Source organism: Staurois parvus, unplaced genomic scaffold (assembly GCF_062004578.1).
Source record: "Staurois parvus isolate SC_StPar_1 unplaced genomic scaffold, SC_StPar_1.0 ptg000389l, whole genome shotgun sequence".
Lineage (NCBI taxonomy): Eukaryota > Metazoa > Chordata > Amphibia > Anura > Ranidae > Staurois > Staurois parvus.
Window position 1 is genome coordinate 3,572,402 of NW_028318185.1, and position 14,342 is coordinate 3,586,743.

Genomic DNA, 14,342 nt, shown 5'->3' on the forward strand with positions numbered 1-14,342 from the left:
GTACACAGGGTGTAGTAACTTACTCGGAGATGACCCTCAGTTTTTCTCCAAAGTAAAAGATTGGCTCGCTCACATCCGGCGGAGGATAGTCATAGAGAACAGCTAGAAAATCACTTTCGTTTCCTATGAGATCGAAAAACAAACATAAATACCGCATTGAAGTGTTCCATTAAAGTAGAACTATTGTCAAACGATAAAATCCCCAGTGTGAGGTAGGCTGCATATATCGGTGTTACTGGCCTCTCTGTTTTCTACGTACCCCTAGGAACCTTTATTAAATACCTCTTGATCTTGCTAGTAGAACCATTGGATGGGTTCTTGCCAAGGGCAGACTGACCATTTGTGAACTCGGGCAGTGCCCGAGGGCCTGGAGTCAGTAGGGGGCCCCATGAGATGCCCCTTGGTACCTTTCATAGGTTTTTTTGGGTGTGGTTTGAGTGTGGGTGAGGACACAGGGGCCCCATTAGCCCCATGAGTTGTCAGTCCACCCCTGGTTCTTGCATTAAAAAGGAGACCATGCTATTCCTTCTACAATGAAAGCACTGCAGAGTTGTCACCCTTGCTGCTGCTGTAGCTGCTTACATTTAACGTTCTAGTTTTCCCTAAAAATGGGCTCCCTCCAGGCTTACCTGCCCTCAATCTATCCATTATTATACATGCGCTTCTACTATGGAGGCTTTCAAAAATGATAGAGTTAGGAACTGCAGAATACTGGGGTGCCATGACTAGACTCTGCAGCTTACGCATGTATTTGTAAATGTGTACAAACTAAACGTGTTTTTAATGTGAACTGTACACGAGCAGCTCCTAGACTCGAGTTTAGGAGCTTTTGTCATTTTTGTTTTGCCAAAGCTTCTAAACTCAACTCCATAAAAGCCTAGGTGTCCATGTATACAAAGGCTTTTAGCAGAGTTTAGGAGCTGCCGTGTTTAGGTGAGGTTAAACCTCCCTCTCCTGAATGGAGCAGAATTGCGTTCAGGATAGGAATGTTTTGACTGCCGACCGCGGACCTCTCTAGCAATACACCAAACTGAGCATGTGCAGAATGTCTCAACATGATATGTCATATCAGGAGATAAGAGGGGGGCACTGGAAGAAGAGGAGGATCAGAGAAGACAGTATCAAACAGCATTTTTACACAATGCACAGAATTAACCCCTTAGGTTCCACAGTGAGTATAACAAGTATGTTTCACTGTATGTACACACTGATTTTATTGTTTATTTATTTATTTCAGGTACTTATATAGTGCTGTCAATTTACCTATATATTGTGCATTCACATCAGTTCCTAACCGTTAAGGAGCATACAATGTAAGGTCCCTCTTACATTCATACATACACATACTAGGGTCAATTTAGACAGGATCCAATTAACCTACCAGCATGTCTTTGGATGGTGGGAGGAAACCGGAGTACCCAGAGGAAACCCATGTAGGCACATGGAGAACATGCAAACTCCAGGCAGGTGGTGCGGGTTTAGTAACACTCAGGGGTGGACTGACAACTCATGGGGCCCCCGGGCAATAGGAAATCATGGAGTCCCTGTGTCCTTGCCCACACTCAAACCACATCCAAAAAAGCCTATAAAAGGTACCAGGGGCATCTCATGGGGCCCCCTGCTGACCCCAGGCCCTCGGGCAGTGCCCGGGTGCCCAAATGGTCAGTCCGCCTCTGGTAACACTTTATAGCTCATGTTTAGTAAATGAAAAAAATCAGCACAAGGGACATGACTTACTATTAGTGCAATGTGCCCCTTGTGCTGCTGATTTCTACTTTATCTGAAATCTTCCTTCTTTGACCCCTTCCTTATCCCCGCTGCTGTAATTGTCTGGTGTGGCGGGGGTTAATAGAGCTGAGGGACCTGTCATATGCACTCATCAAAAGTGAAAACTATCCCCGCCATTCAGGGGCGGATTGACAACTCATGGGGCCCCCATGCAATAGGGGATCATGGGGCCCCTGTGTCCTTGCCCAAGGTAAAAAAAGCCTATGAAAAAGGTACCGAGGCATCTCATGGGGCCCCCTACTGACCCCGGGCCCTCGGGCAGTGCCCGAGTTTCCAAATGGTCAGTCCGCCCCTGCCGCCATTTCTACCACTCTCCTCCAGTCATAGAAGCTGTTCTATAGTTTCTATCAATGAAAAGTGCTCCATGAATGGAGGCTGGGCAGATGAATGAAAGGTCTACCACCTCCATTCATGGATCATTTTTCAGTCATAGAAGCTTGTGCTTCTGATTCATATAGCTTGCGCTTCTATGGCTGCTCAGAATTTGGGTACCCAACCCACTCTATACCCCTAGAACAGACCCTGTTAGTCTCTCAGAATTCCTGGGCTTGGGTTGTAACCCCTTATACAGTCTCAGATTTTTGTAAAGGCTTCTTGATTCGGCTGGAGATATTTTTTAATTATCATGCAAGAATGTTAGCACTAGTTTTTGATATTCATGCACTGACCTGTTTCAGACTGAGTGATTTTTGCTGGCGAAGGATTGTTTTTAATGGTGTTTCCCATTTCTGTTTTTTTCTAAAGTTGTATATCCTGTACAGGAAATAAAAAAAGAAAAAAAAAGGTTAAAGTGACATTAAATGATATCCCAATGCTCCCAAAAAAATCCATACACATGCGCTATTTATTAGTACTGTAATCTATTTTTCATGAAATTGTTTCTTATTATGTCTTTGTAATGCCCTCTGAAAGTTCCCAAACCTCCTTTTCATACACACATCTATTTGTTTGGAACGAGCAGTGCCCATTAGTTATTTATTTATTACAGGTACTTATATAGCACCATCAATGAATGTAGAGCTTTACATATACAGTATATTGTATATTCACATCAGTCCCTGCTCTCAAGGAGCTTACAATCTAAGGTCCCTAACTCACATTCATTCATACACATACTAGGGCCAATCAAGACAGGAGCCAACTAACCTACCATCATGTCTTTGCAGTGTGGGAGGAAACTGGAGGGAACCCACACAGGCACAGGGAGAACATGCAAACTCCAGGAAGATGGTGCCGTGGTTGGGATTGGAACCAATGACCCTAGTACTGCCAGGTGGAAGAACAGCTGTAGTCATGTATACTACTCTCTGCACACTACAAATCCCATAGTCCAGAGTTCATTTTGGGAGTGAGCAAGAGAGGGTGGCTACATTCCTACATACAGTGGGACCAGGGGCGGACTGACAACTCATGGGGCCCCCGGGCAATAGGGGATCATGGGGCCCCTGTGTCCTTGCCCAAACTGAAAAAAGCCTATGAAAAAGGTACCAGGGGCATTTCATGGGGCCCCCTACTGTGCCCGAGTTTCCAAATGGTCAGTCCGGCCCTGAGTGGGACCATGGGGAATGAACATAGCCACCCTCTAACAGGAAGATCAGATCACAGCAGCAAACATCTGGGGATATGGAGAAGATTGGCAGCAATAGAAAGGACTTTTTTGAGGTTTTTTTTTACAAATCAGGTACTTACCAATGCCGGGGGTCCAGTGCTGTCTTCCCACAACCAATTCTTCTTACTGTTGCGGGTCCCCAGCGCTGCCATCTTGGAGAGGGGAGCTGGATGTGTCTTCCTGAGGATCCAGAACCAGCTCACCACCGTGTGAGGTCCTACTACCTTCTGGGACATGTGACATATCCCAGGAGGCACTGGGAAAGGGGGGGGGGGTAAGGGACATCATTTATGCCTAGGCAAGAATTTCAGAAGTGGTACAGAATAAAATTTGTATTTGCTCCTCCCCTCCACCCAAGAAAACCTGAAACTCAGCTACAGGAAGAGAGTGATCCAGCAGGACTATTGAGTGAATTTCCACTTTAACAATACATACTTGAGTAGAATTTTTTTTAGTGTCGCTTTAAGAAAGTAATGAGCAGAGAGGCTTCAATGTATCCAAAGAATTGTTCTTTATAGTTTTTAATATAACGTGCAAAATTAATTGAAGTCAATAGGGAAGGTTGAAGTAGTGGGGTTTTTGGTGGTGTAGTGGGGGTTTTGGTGGTTGTTCAGTGGGCTCTAACTGGATTATAATCTGGCTGCTTCTGGATTCCTTGTTCCCTTTATTGCTCATTTGATATTTTCGCAATGATTTCCTGTCCAATGATCCTTTAATTTTATTACCACCTAATGGTGTTTTGTTGTCCCTAGTGGCCATTACCATGGAGCAGTAGGGGACACAGCAAAGGGACAAAAAGGCACCTACTCTGTATGGCCAAATCAGGGGCGGGCTGACCATTTGGAAATTCGGGCACTGCCCAAGGGCCCGGGGTCAGTAGGGGGCCCCATGAGATGCCCCTGGTACCTTTTTCATAGGCTTTTTTGAGTTTGGGCAAGGACACAGGGGCCCAATGATCCCCTATTGCCCGGGGGCCCCATGAGTTGTCAGTCCGCCCCTTGGCCAAATGCATATGTTTTTTGAGTTCAAGCATTCACAATGAAGTATACTGGTAATGCCACAGCATACAAAGACATTAAGGACAATCACGTGCTTCCAACCTTGTGCCAGCAGTCTGATGAAGTCCTTTTCAGTTCCAGCATGTTCTAGCCCCATATAGACATGGTTTGATTGGTTTGGTGTGAATAACTCCCAACTGTCCCTAATTTCAAGGAACTGTCCCTCATTTAGGACAAAGTCCCTCTGTCCCTCTTTCCTGTTATTGTCCCTCATATTGGTCTGATATATATACACATGTATTAAAAATGCACTATTTATCTATCAAAAAGAGTTTTAAGGCGATAAACCATTCATCCATTTTCTAAATGGTTGCATCTGTAAATTTTTAAAGCCAATATAAAGGAAAAGCAGCAGTAAAAAAAATGCACTTGTGAGTTTAACCAATCATTTTTTGTGTATTAATTCTCCTTGTAAGGGGGCATGGCAGGGGGTGTGTCCTATGAATACATAGTTTTGCTTATAAGTGTTCCTCATTCCCAGAAAGTTGGGAGGTATGTGGTGTGGAGAAACTCATGTGGCCTTCACAGAGCCCTGAGCTGGGATCAATTTGAATTGAACATCAGTACCTGACCTCATAAATGCTCTTTTGGCTGAATGATCACAAAATCCTTCAGACCCATTACCAAATCTTGTAGAAAGCCTTCCCAGAAGAGTGGAGGCTGTTATATCCTCAAAGAGGGGGAAACCCCAAATTAATGTCTGTGGTTTTGGAATGGGAACAGTGTATCTTGGTTTTGATACAAGTCTAGGGACTTCTACCCATGCAGATGTAAATGTTCTTAGTAGCTCTGTCGTATAACTTATATATTTGTCCTTAAACACACAGTTTAAAAATAGGATTTGTGTCTGTGGTGACTTAAAAGTAGAGAACTAAAATGAAAGAGTTGAGGTTACAAGAAACCAGTGATATGTACGTGTTAGCACAGCATGGACTCTTTATGGAAGTGTATTTACGTCAACTATATGTACTTTGTGGCTTTCACCTTGAAGGCTCTTCCTTTTCCTAAGACCATACAGCTATGTTGGGCCTCAGGCAATGCTCACCTGGGTTCCAGCCACCAAAAAAATGTTTAGAGCAGGTTAGACAAAGTAATCTGTTCCTAAAGGCAAAACAAATTCTTCCATACTGAGATTGCCATGCATCCCTGTTAGAACGGTAGAGTTTGAGTCTTTTAACCATTTTCCACTTTTTTAAAGACAGAGTGTCTAGTTTGAGCATGTGGATTTCCCTATGTTGAGTGTAACTGAGGGTCTCAACTCTCAGTTTGGCTGCTAAGTTCTGCTCTGTTTCAGCAACATAGGCATTGTGTGAATGAAACCTGCAAATGCTTTTTGCAGGCTTTAATCATAAATACATTGTTAAAAAAGACTTGTCCTTTGATCTTTCTTTTAGGGCTTGCTTACATTAGTGGCAGTCCTTTAAAAAGTGATCCGCAGGGGAGTTGTGAAGAGTCATAACACCTAAAAGCCTGTATTGCACAGTTGCTAGGCCATTGTAACGTAGCCATATTCACTGAAATGAGTTGCATTTGGTTGGCGGTACTGCTCCATGAATGCAGCATCTGTACACTCGCTACCTTTGTAGCATAGTGGGGTTGATAAAAACACAGCGTAAACTTGGCCTTTCCTTTTTAACCCCTTATTAACATCTTTCTCCTCTTGGCTTATTTTTTGCAGAGTTTTATTTTTAAATGCACATTATTGCTGTTCACGCAACACATGTATACGGCAGCAGGGCAGGTGGCCTCGGAGCTCCAAGGTTCGGTGCTGAGCGCTCACTCCCAGCATGCTAAATTTACTGTCACAAAGAGCTTCTGCGATTGGACGGGCTCCTTACCATGCGACTACTTTGACAGCCAGTCATAGTGATCATGAGATCAGGAATCCATCTCTGCCTCTCCGGTATTAACAACCACTTAAAGGGCCCCTAAGAGGCAGTGTCAGGGATGCGGGTATGACCAGAAGTGTGTGGACTGACACAGGGAAACGCAGGCTTCAGATATAGTAAATAATATAATTTATTAAGACTAACAATACAAACGCATTGCAAAACTAAACATAAACACAGTGCAAACAAACTGAACCAAACCTCCAACAGATAACAAACATACAATACAAGAGTAGTCAGACAGGCCGGGTCGGTAGCAAACGGAGTACCAGGAGCAGGCGGGAGAGTGGTCAGGACTAGCCGAGGTCAGTACAGGCAGAGTTCAAGCAGAGTCAGGACAGAAGTAACAGGATCAGGAAACCAGGGCCAAGCAAACAGTACAACAAGGCACTAACTGCAGGTCTGGCCATCCCTTAAATACACCACCTGCAATCAGCCCCAGGTGATGGCTAATTGCCGGAGTGAGCCTCTGGTTGTTGAGAGCACCCGCTGGCCAGTCCTGGTACTGCAACCCACAAGACAGGTGAGTCCCACCACTATTGGCGAGTCCATTTCTGACAGGCAGCAGGAAGGAATTAAAAACTTGATTTCATTTCTAAATAACTTCACCATGCTTTGTACCAGTAACGTAATTTTGGTTATTCTATAAAATAAACACATTTGCAACCGGTGACTGAGGAGTTGTAAGCTACTTTATGCACCGTATACACGTTTAGAATATCAGACGTATGATGTCTGTTTTTTTCTACATGCTAGTCTCCTATCAAAAGTGAAGCGGATTTACGAAAATTCTTTAACGAAGGAAAATTCTGAAGAATGTAATGTATTTGTATTGTATTTTCCGATGACTACTGTACTGGTTAAACAAAAACCATACAATCCGGTATCATATGATAAAAATTTTTGTGCTTGTCCCTTCTATTTTTTTCCGAGGATTGCTGTGTACTAACGATCAGATTATCAAACAATGGCTTTAAAAGTGGCATTTTTCATACAATATTCTGATCGTGTATACAGGGCTTTAGTTTCAAGACTTAAGACAAAAATGGCATTTTGCTACCAAATACCCTGCTCTGTTATACCATGCTCACATGCCCATTACGATTAAACCACAATGGTTTAACCAGTACCAATTGAGCCATGCCCACTTTAGGTAAAACACACTCAATTTGGTGTGTTTATTTCTATTCTTACTATTCTGAACAATTTCAGGGGGACAAAGTTGGGACAGGGTCAGTACCCCTTCATTAACCTCCTTAGCGGTAATCCCGAGTGTAGCTCGGGATAAAATTTCTATACCAAAAGCGGTAACCCCAAGCTACACTCGGGCTTACCATGCGGCGTTGCCCTGGGGGTCCCTGCAGCACTTACCTTGTCCTTCGCTCCCGCGATGTGTCCCCTGCAGAGTCCCCGGCCATCTCCTCCGGCCGATGCCGGCATCCGGCTTCTGTGTTCCAGTCCCTGTGACGTCGGGACGTACGGGCACCGGAACCGGCGGGAAATTTAAAATTTTTTAAAAATGTCATTTTTGCTGTCATTGCTGTTTCAATGCATTTCACATATATTTTGTCCCTACTGCTTTGTCCTGCGCCCTGCCTGCATTTTGAATGTTCTTTCTGCCTGGAAACTTAGAAAAGTCCATGGCGTCTAAAATGCGTCCCTTTACGTCAAAAGCGGTTTTAGAACAGCGATAGTAAATCAGAACCACTTGCAGAATTGAGTGATAATGATTTGTGGGGAAATTTGTCATCAGACATTGAAAACGATTTTGCGACTTTGCTCAGCGATGTGCGAATTTGCCTCTGTATTTCAAATTTCAGTGTTTTTGGTTTGATTATATTATTGAATTAAATTTATTGTTATTATATTATTATTTTTTATGATTATTTATTAAATTATAATTTATGATTTCGTGTTTCAAGTTTTATCATATTCGGAATGTTTAATAGACTCTTGCTCGGACAGATTTCAGTGAGTTATTCCTAAAAATTACAGCCTACAATAAAAAACTACATATTTCCATGCAAAAAAATGGTACCGCTTTCAGCCCAAAAAACGGAAAGAATCATACCGCCGAGGAGGTTAATAAAATGTAAAATCAAAATCCAAGCCTCAAGATCTTTAACCCTTTATTAGGACAGACATTGTTACAATTTTGTTTACAACTGATAATTAGATCTGCTAGCAGGGTTAACTATGGTAAACATGCCTCCCGAGCCCTCTCCTTAACATCACATAGGGGGGTGCTAGGTAACTAGTTTAGACAAGTAATGGGAATTTAAAAAGGTAAGCAGAAATTTTTAAATATTTGTTTTAAGTTATGCTATGTGAACAGGGACATGTAACTAGTATAAAATAAGTGTTATCCAAATTTGGTTGCAAAAGTGTAAATACACTTTAAGTATTACCATGGACCTGATTTTTGTTATTTTAGGATAATTCTGTAATAGCAGTCAAGAGGAAATGTACACTGTACTTGGATTGTGAACATTCATATATAATAATGAAACGCAGATCTCTGGGAGTCTGTGCACTGATTAGTCATAATGTACAGTGTTTTTAAGGTATGCAAATGTATAAAACTATTGACTTTTTTAATTAGTGTAGCACATATGACAGAAAATATTCTTTTGTGGTTGCAGATATAATAAAATACTTTATTATCACGGTATACAAATTCGTTTGTCAGCCACCCACCCACCTAAAACAGAAAAAACGATATAATCTATCTATCTATCTATCTATCTATCTATCTATCTATCTACAAAATAAAATAATAAACAAATCCAATTCAAATAACTGTCAAGTGTAACATTTAGGAGGAAATATTGCACTACACCTCACCATACTAAATCCTTAGCATATAACAATTTACAGATTTTCTAACCTGTCTACAGTACATGGAAAAACTATTTCTTGGCCTATTAGTCCAAGGATGAAACATTCTTAACCTACCTGAGTGGAGAGTAACAAACAAAGGGTACCCAAGATGCATGCAGTCACTCCTGAGATTAGGAGGTAAAGAGCTAATAATCCACTTTGCCAATTTAACTACTCATTACATGTCCTCCCTATCTATCTCAGTACAACTAGAGTGCCAAACAGTTTAATAATACGTTAAAATACTTTCTAATGTACTCCAATAAAAATTCACAAACAAAGTTCTAGGGAGTACATTGCACTTTAAGATCCTCAGAAACAAAGAGGTGCTTCTGAGTCTTCCTAAGATATGGTGTGACCAGGCTCCACAATCTTTTAGGAGATAGTGGTTGACCTAGTGAAGGAGTCTTTCATGACAAGCAGTCCAGAAGGGAGAGTAGTCTTCAATTTATCCTGTGTCATTGCATTGTGGAAGAATGGCAGACTCTAGCTGTCTAGATTATGTGCAGTGAAACTGTAAGGGACCGCCCGGCCACACCACTAGCACTCCACTGATCAGGCATCCCCAGCGCACGGAGTCTAAGCCCCAGAGTACTTGTTCATCAGGGCCCCTGATGGTGGGGATGGACTTGGAGTACCCCGGGACCAGGTCGTGACTACTGAGGATACCCGTCAGTGGTAGGGGTATTCGCCAGGGGCTCCCACGGGGGACAGCCTGATATGAGGAAATCTGGAGACCCCGTTGAGAGGGATGGATGGATGGCTGAGCAAGTGCAAAGTCAGGCAGGCCGGGTCGGTAACTATGGGGACGGTGCGGTACAAAGCAGCGGGCAGAGAATAGTCGGGTCACACGCCAGGTCAGCAACAGCAAGTTAGGTCCAATAGGGGGCATCCAGGAGAGAAGTCAGGCAAAGCAAGGGTCTGGGGAGGAGAATACAGCAGGGTCAGGTACAAATCCGGGTCAGCAACTTACTAGAAACAGGTTCAGGATACAGGAGAAGACCAGAAGGCACTGAATGACAGCTCAGGGCCATTTAAATATCCCGCCCTGCGCTGTCTTTGGCGCCAGGCGCACGCCCGCGGCCTCTACTGCGCATGCACGAGCTCGATTGCCGCGGTCGGCTCGGCCCTAGTGCCCGTGTCCCTGCACAGGGCGGTGCACTGCTCCTGCGCCGAGACCAGCGCCGCGGCGATCCCCGACAGAAACTCTTTGGAAAGCCCAAATGTTTGATACTTTCATCCAGAAGGAACATATGGCTTAGTATTACTGGTTGGGTTAGAGAGAGAGTCTGGGGTTGGGGATTAAAGAAAACCATTTCAAAGAGAAACCTAGAGCTTGCCTGGCTCCTATGTCTTCTTAAGATATGATGCGATTAGACTCCACAATCTTGTAGGAGATAGTGGTGACCTAGTGAAGGAGTCTTTCATGACAAGCAGTCCAGAAGGGAGAGTAGTCCGCACCTTGTCCTATGTTATTACATTGTGGAAGAATTATGGGCTCTTGATGTCTAGATCAGGGGTCTCCAAACTACGGCCTGAGGGCCGGATATGGCCCTTTCTTACCCTTTATCCGGCTCTTGGGGCAGTATTCCTTTCACTGAGACCAACAACGGGGCAGCACTTCTTCTATTCAAACCAATGATGGTATACTATTCTTCCCACTAATATCAATGATAGTACACTACTGACCATCAACCCTGAGGTCATGTTTATTCTCACTGATGCTGGGGCTAGAACATTTTCTATCCTCACTGGCCCTAATCTGGCCCTCCTAAAGTCTGAAGGACCATATACTGGCCCTTTGTTTGAAAAGTTTGGAGACCCCTGGTCTAGATCATGAGCAGTAGACCTCTTTGGAAAGCCCCAATGTTTGATAGTTTCATCCAGAAGAAATGTATGGATTAGAAGGGTTCATTTAGTAATACTGGTTGGGTTTGACTTGGGGTCTGAGGTTCAGAATGAAAGAAAACAATTTTAAAGAGAAACCAGAGCTTGTCTGGCTGTCATGTTGACCCTTTGGCTTCAATACTTTGAGTCACTGACTAGGAACGCCACACAAAACTGATTCATCTGCTCCTAAAAAGTGCATGTTACATTCTAGGACTTCCCGTGTACTTGTTCCTCTGTAGGAGCTTGGATGGTCAGTTATTGTATCATTTTGGTTGATTTTGGAAAATGATTTATGTTAGGAAGACCACGTCAAAATCTATTATATGTGGAAAGAAATTATAACCCTTATATGGCTGATTAAAAAAGTGCTAGGCTCATTACAATATTGCTTTTTAAAGATTAATTTGTTCTTTAAAGGAACTAAAGTCCACTGCGGGTCACCAGGGCTTTTGCCTTGCTAAAGTGCCCCCTCCAAAGTTACCACATGCAGAGAAAGACTTCTGACTTTCCTCATGTATGTACTGGATCAGTGACTCAGAAAGCTTTGGTGAGTCAGCCAGATAGCATAGTCAAAAGGAGGTCAGCAGTGGCAGCCTCTATGGCCCTGATTCACTAAGATGTGAGTGTAATAGCAGAGACTGACCATTCAGGCAGACTCCGGTCAATCAATCAGTCGTCTGACCAGCGTCTAGCAAGCTCATTGACGAGCGTCTATTGACTACTTTGCTATCACTGGCACATTTTTAGGTGCAATACCGGATATGTTCGCTAGATGGCGCACAAGCGCGGGCTTTATTTACATTGGCGTTTTCATGATGGCAAAAGAATTCTTAGAATGTTATAAATACACATGTACACCTGTATTAGAATTTTCTATTTTCTTCTATTTATTTTCTTGCTGTGTCTCCAAAATGATCAGGAAACTAATGCATTTACTAATGAATGTCATACATTCTGTACTCAAATGTTAAACATTTACACACTTATATCTCAAATAATTTATATACTTCTAATTTCCCAATATAATTATATATCTTCATTCTCTTTAATCACGTAACTATTCTATGGTAAAGACAAGTGCAGCGCTATAAATGCATGTGATCAATAATGAACGCATGTAAAAACCAAAAAGTGCAAAGAATTGCAACAATGATGTAATATTGTAAATGGTGCTAAAATAAGTTCATAGAATCATTCCTGAATAATGGAATGTCCTTCGTGTGAGAGTACCAACTCAGAGAGTGCCTATGAATGGCACGTGTGGTCTCTCCGTGACGGACAGTAGTGCATGAACTCGTGAAAGGTAAACCACCCTTGGGACTGGTCTACACTCACCAGAACAAAAGTATTAATGTGTATGGGTTATACACTCCACACATCTGGGGGTGCAGCGGTATGCTGGCAGTTATGGGTTAGTCATCCAGCTCCATCCATCCATCCATCCATCAGGGTGGGTGCCCAAATGGTCCTGGGGAGGAATTAGCTCAGCCACAGGAGCCAGAAAGGTGCTCAATAGTGTAGTACACTGTCACAGGGGTGGATGACCTTTCACGAGTTCATGCACTACTGTTCGTGGTTATATTTATCTTGTGTAATACCATTTTACTAGTCTATATCATTTGACCAGCGCTCGCTCTATCATTTTCAAACAATGTAACTATTCTACATTATAGCTCAAACTGTGTTTCCCACAGTGGTTTAGTGGTTAGAGCTCAGAACTTACAGCACTTGGGTCATGGGTTCTAATCCCGGTCATGGCTACATCCCAAAAAATGGAGATCAATTTTCTGGGTTGTGTCAGTGCCAGGAATATTGATCAAACAATTATGATTTTGCCTAATGACTAGAAAGTGGATGAATGTACTCTTCTGCCAATTAGGAAATGTGCCATTTTCATGCCGTGTATATTTCATTGTAACATTTTTCTCTTTTAAATCTGTCTCCTTATACAACTTGACCCCCTCCCCCACCCCGCCATCACCTGTCCCATATGCAAATCTATGGATCACCGCCCCACTCTTTAACTATCTATTTACTGATCAAGTGAATGTGTCTCATTTTCTATCAGCTACAGCTCAGATCTCACATTATTATACAATTGCTGATTGTATCTCACCACTAGTCTGATTGAATTCACAATTCCTGGTCAGTCCCGTTCCCTGACCTCTAATAAACTTTAGGGCCAGTTCACACTACATGTGTTTCAGTTGCTTTTTCGGCATCACAAACGCACAGAAAGAAGGTTATATGGTTGTCAATGTCATAGTTCACATCAGCACTTGCATTTTCAGTGCATTGCAGGTGCTGTAAACAAAGTTGACCACGCTGCATTGTTTCTGCACAGAACTGTACTGGAACACATTGAAACGTCCTTGAATGTACTAAAACGCACATGTCCCTAACTACATTGAATACAAAGAAAATAGAAAAAAATAAGTGGAAGGGATATAAAAATGCAATGTAAACATGTCCAAAACGCATTCAAAATGTACTGGAACACACTAAACATGCATGCCAAAAGGGCATGAAAAAAACCCATCAGGAACACATCTAGACTGTTTCTATAGTGTGAACCAGCCCTTAGGACTTGTTCACACCATTGGTGGTGCAGAAACGCATGCAAGAACACACATTTTCCAGCACAGCAAAGAAATGCAATGCCCTATGTAGATGTGCGCAGGTACCATGATGAAAACGTTGTTGCACCTACACACGTCTATTAAAAACAGCCCCATTCACAGCCACAAATACGCATGGCACCACACTACTGTGCGGTTAGGTGCGACACACTTGGAAAATAACATAAAAATAAGCCAACATGGCTAAAACATATCTTGAAAATATGGGGACTCTGATATCCGGCGACAGTCCGTTCACGAACGAGAAGCAATTCTGCACCCTAAAACCAACATAGAGGAAAGGGATGGTCAAATTGCTGTGCTGCTTCCAAACCACCTCTGGCATGCCAGGGTCATTATGCAGGTCCTCGATGCCAGTTCTTGCCTGCAGCCACAAAATATCCACTGGCCACGAGTGAAGGTGAGTGGAGGACGTGAAGGTGGATTTCTACCAGCTTCAACCGCAAGCAGTACCACTCCTGAAAAATGAGAGCAAATAATCATTGACACGTCATCATGACAGTCAATTCTCAGTGCAGGCTATCTAGAGTGTCTTTCCTTTTTAACCATTTCAAGAGTTCAAGGAAACATTCTTGGAGCATCTACTGTG

General features: G+C 42.9%; 2 protein-coding genes across 2 annotated transcripts in view; one reads left to right on the forward strand and one right to left on the reverse strand.

Annotated features, from left to right (window-relative positions):
- The window catches only part of TG (thyroglobulin), a 439,344-nt gene that overhangs the window by 282,751 nt on the left and 142,251 nt on the right, over positions 1-14,342 (forward strand). The window lies entirely within an intron of this gene.
- Positions 1-14,342, reverse strand: part of SLA (Src like adaptor) — a 76,876-nt gene that overhangs the window by 26,363 nt on the left and 36,171 nt on the right. The window contains exons 2-3 of the mRNA XM_089685946.1: positions 2,457-2,541; positions 24-123 (exon numbers count right to left, since the gene is read on the reverse strand). Coding sequence (XP_089542072.1) covers positions 24-123; positions 2,457-2,514 — 158 coding nt within the window. The 5' untranslated portion in view covers positions 2,515-2,541. The remainder of the gene's footprint in view (positions 1-23; positions 124-2,456; positions 2,542-14,342) is intronic.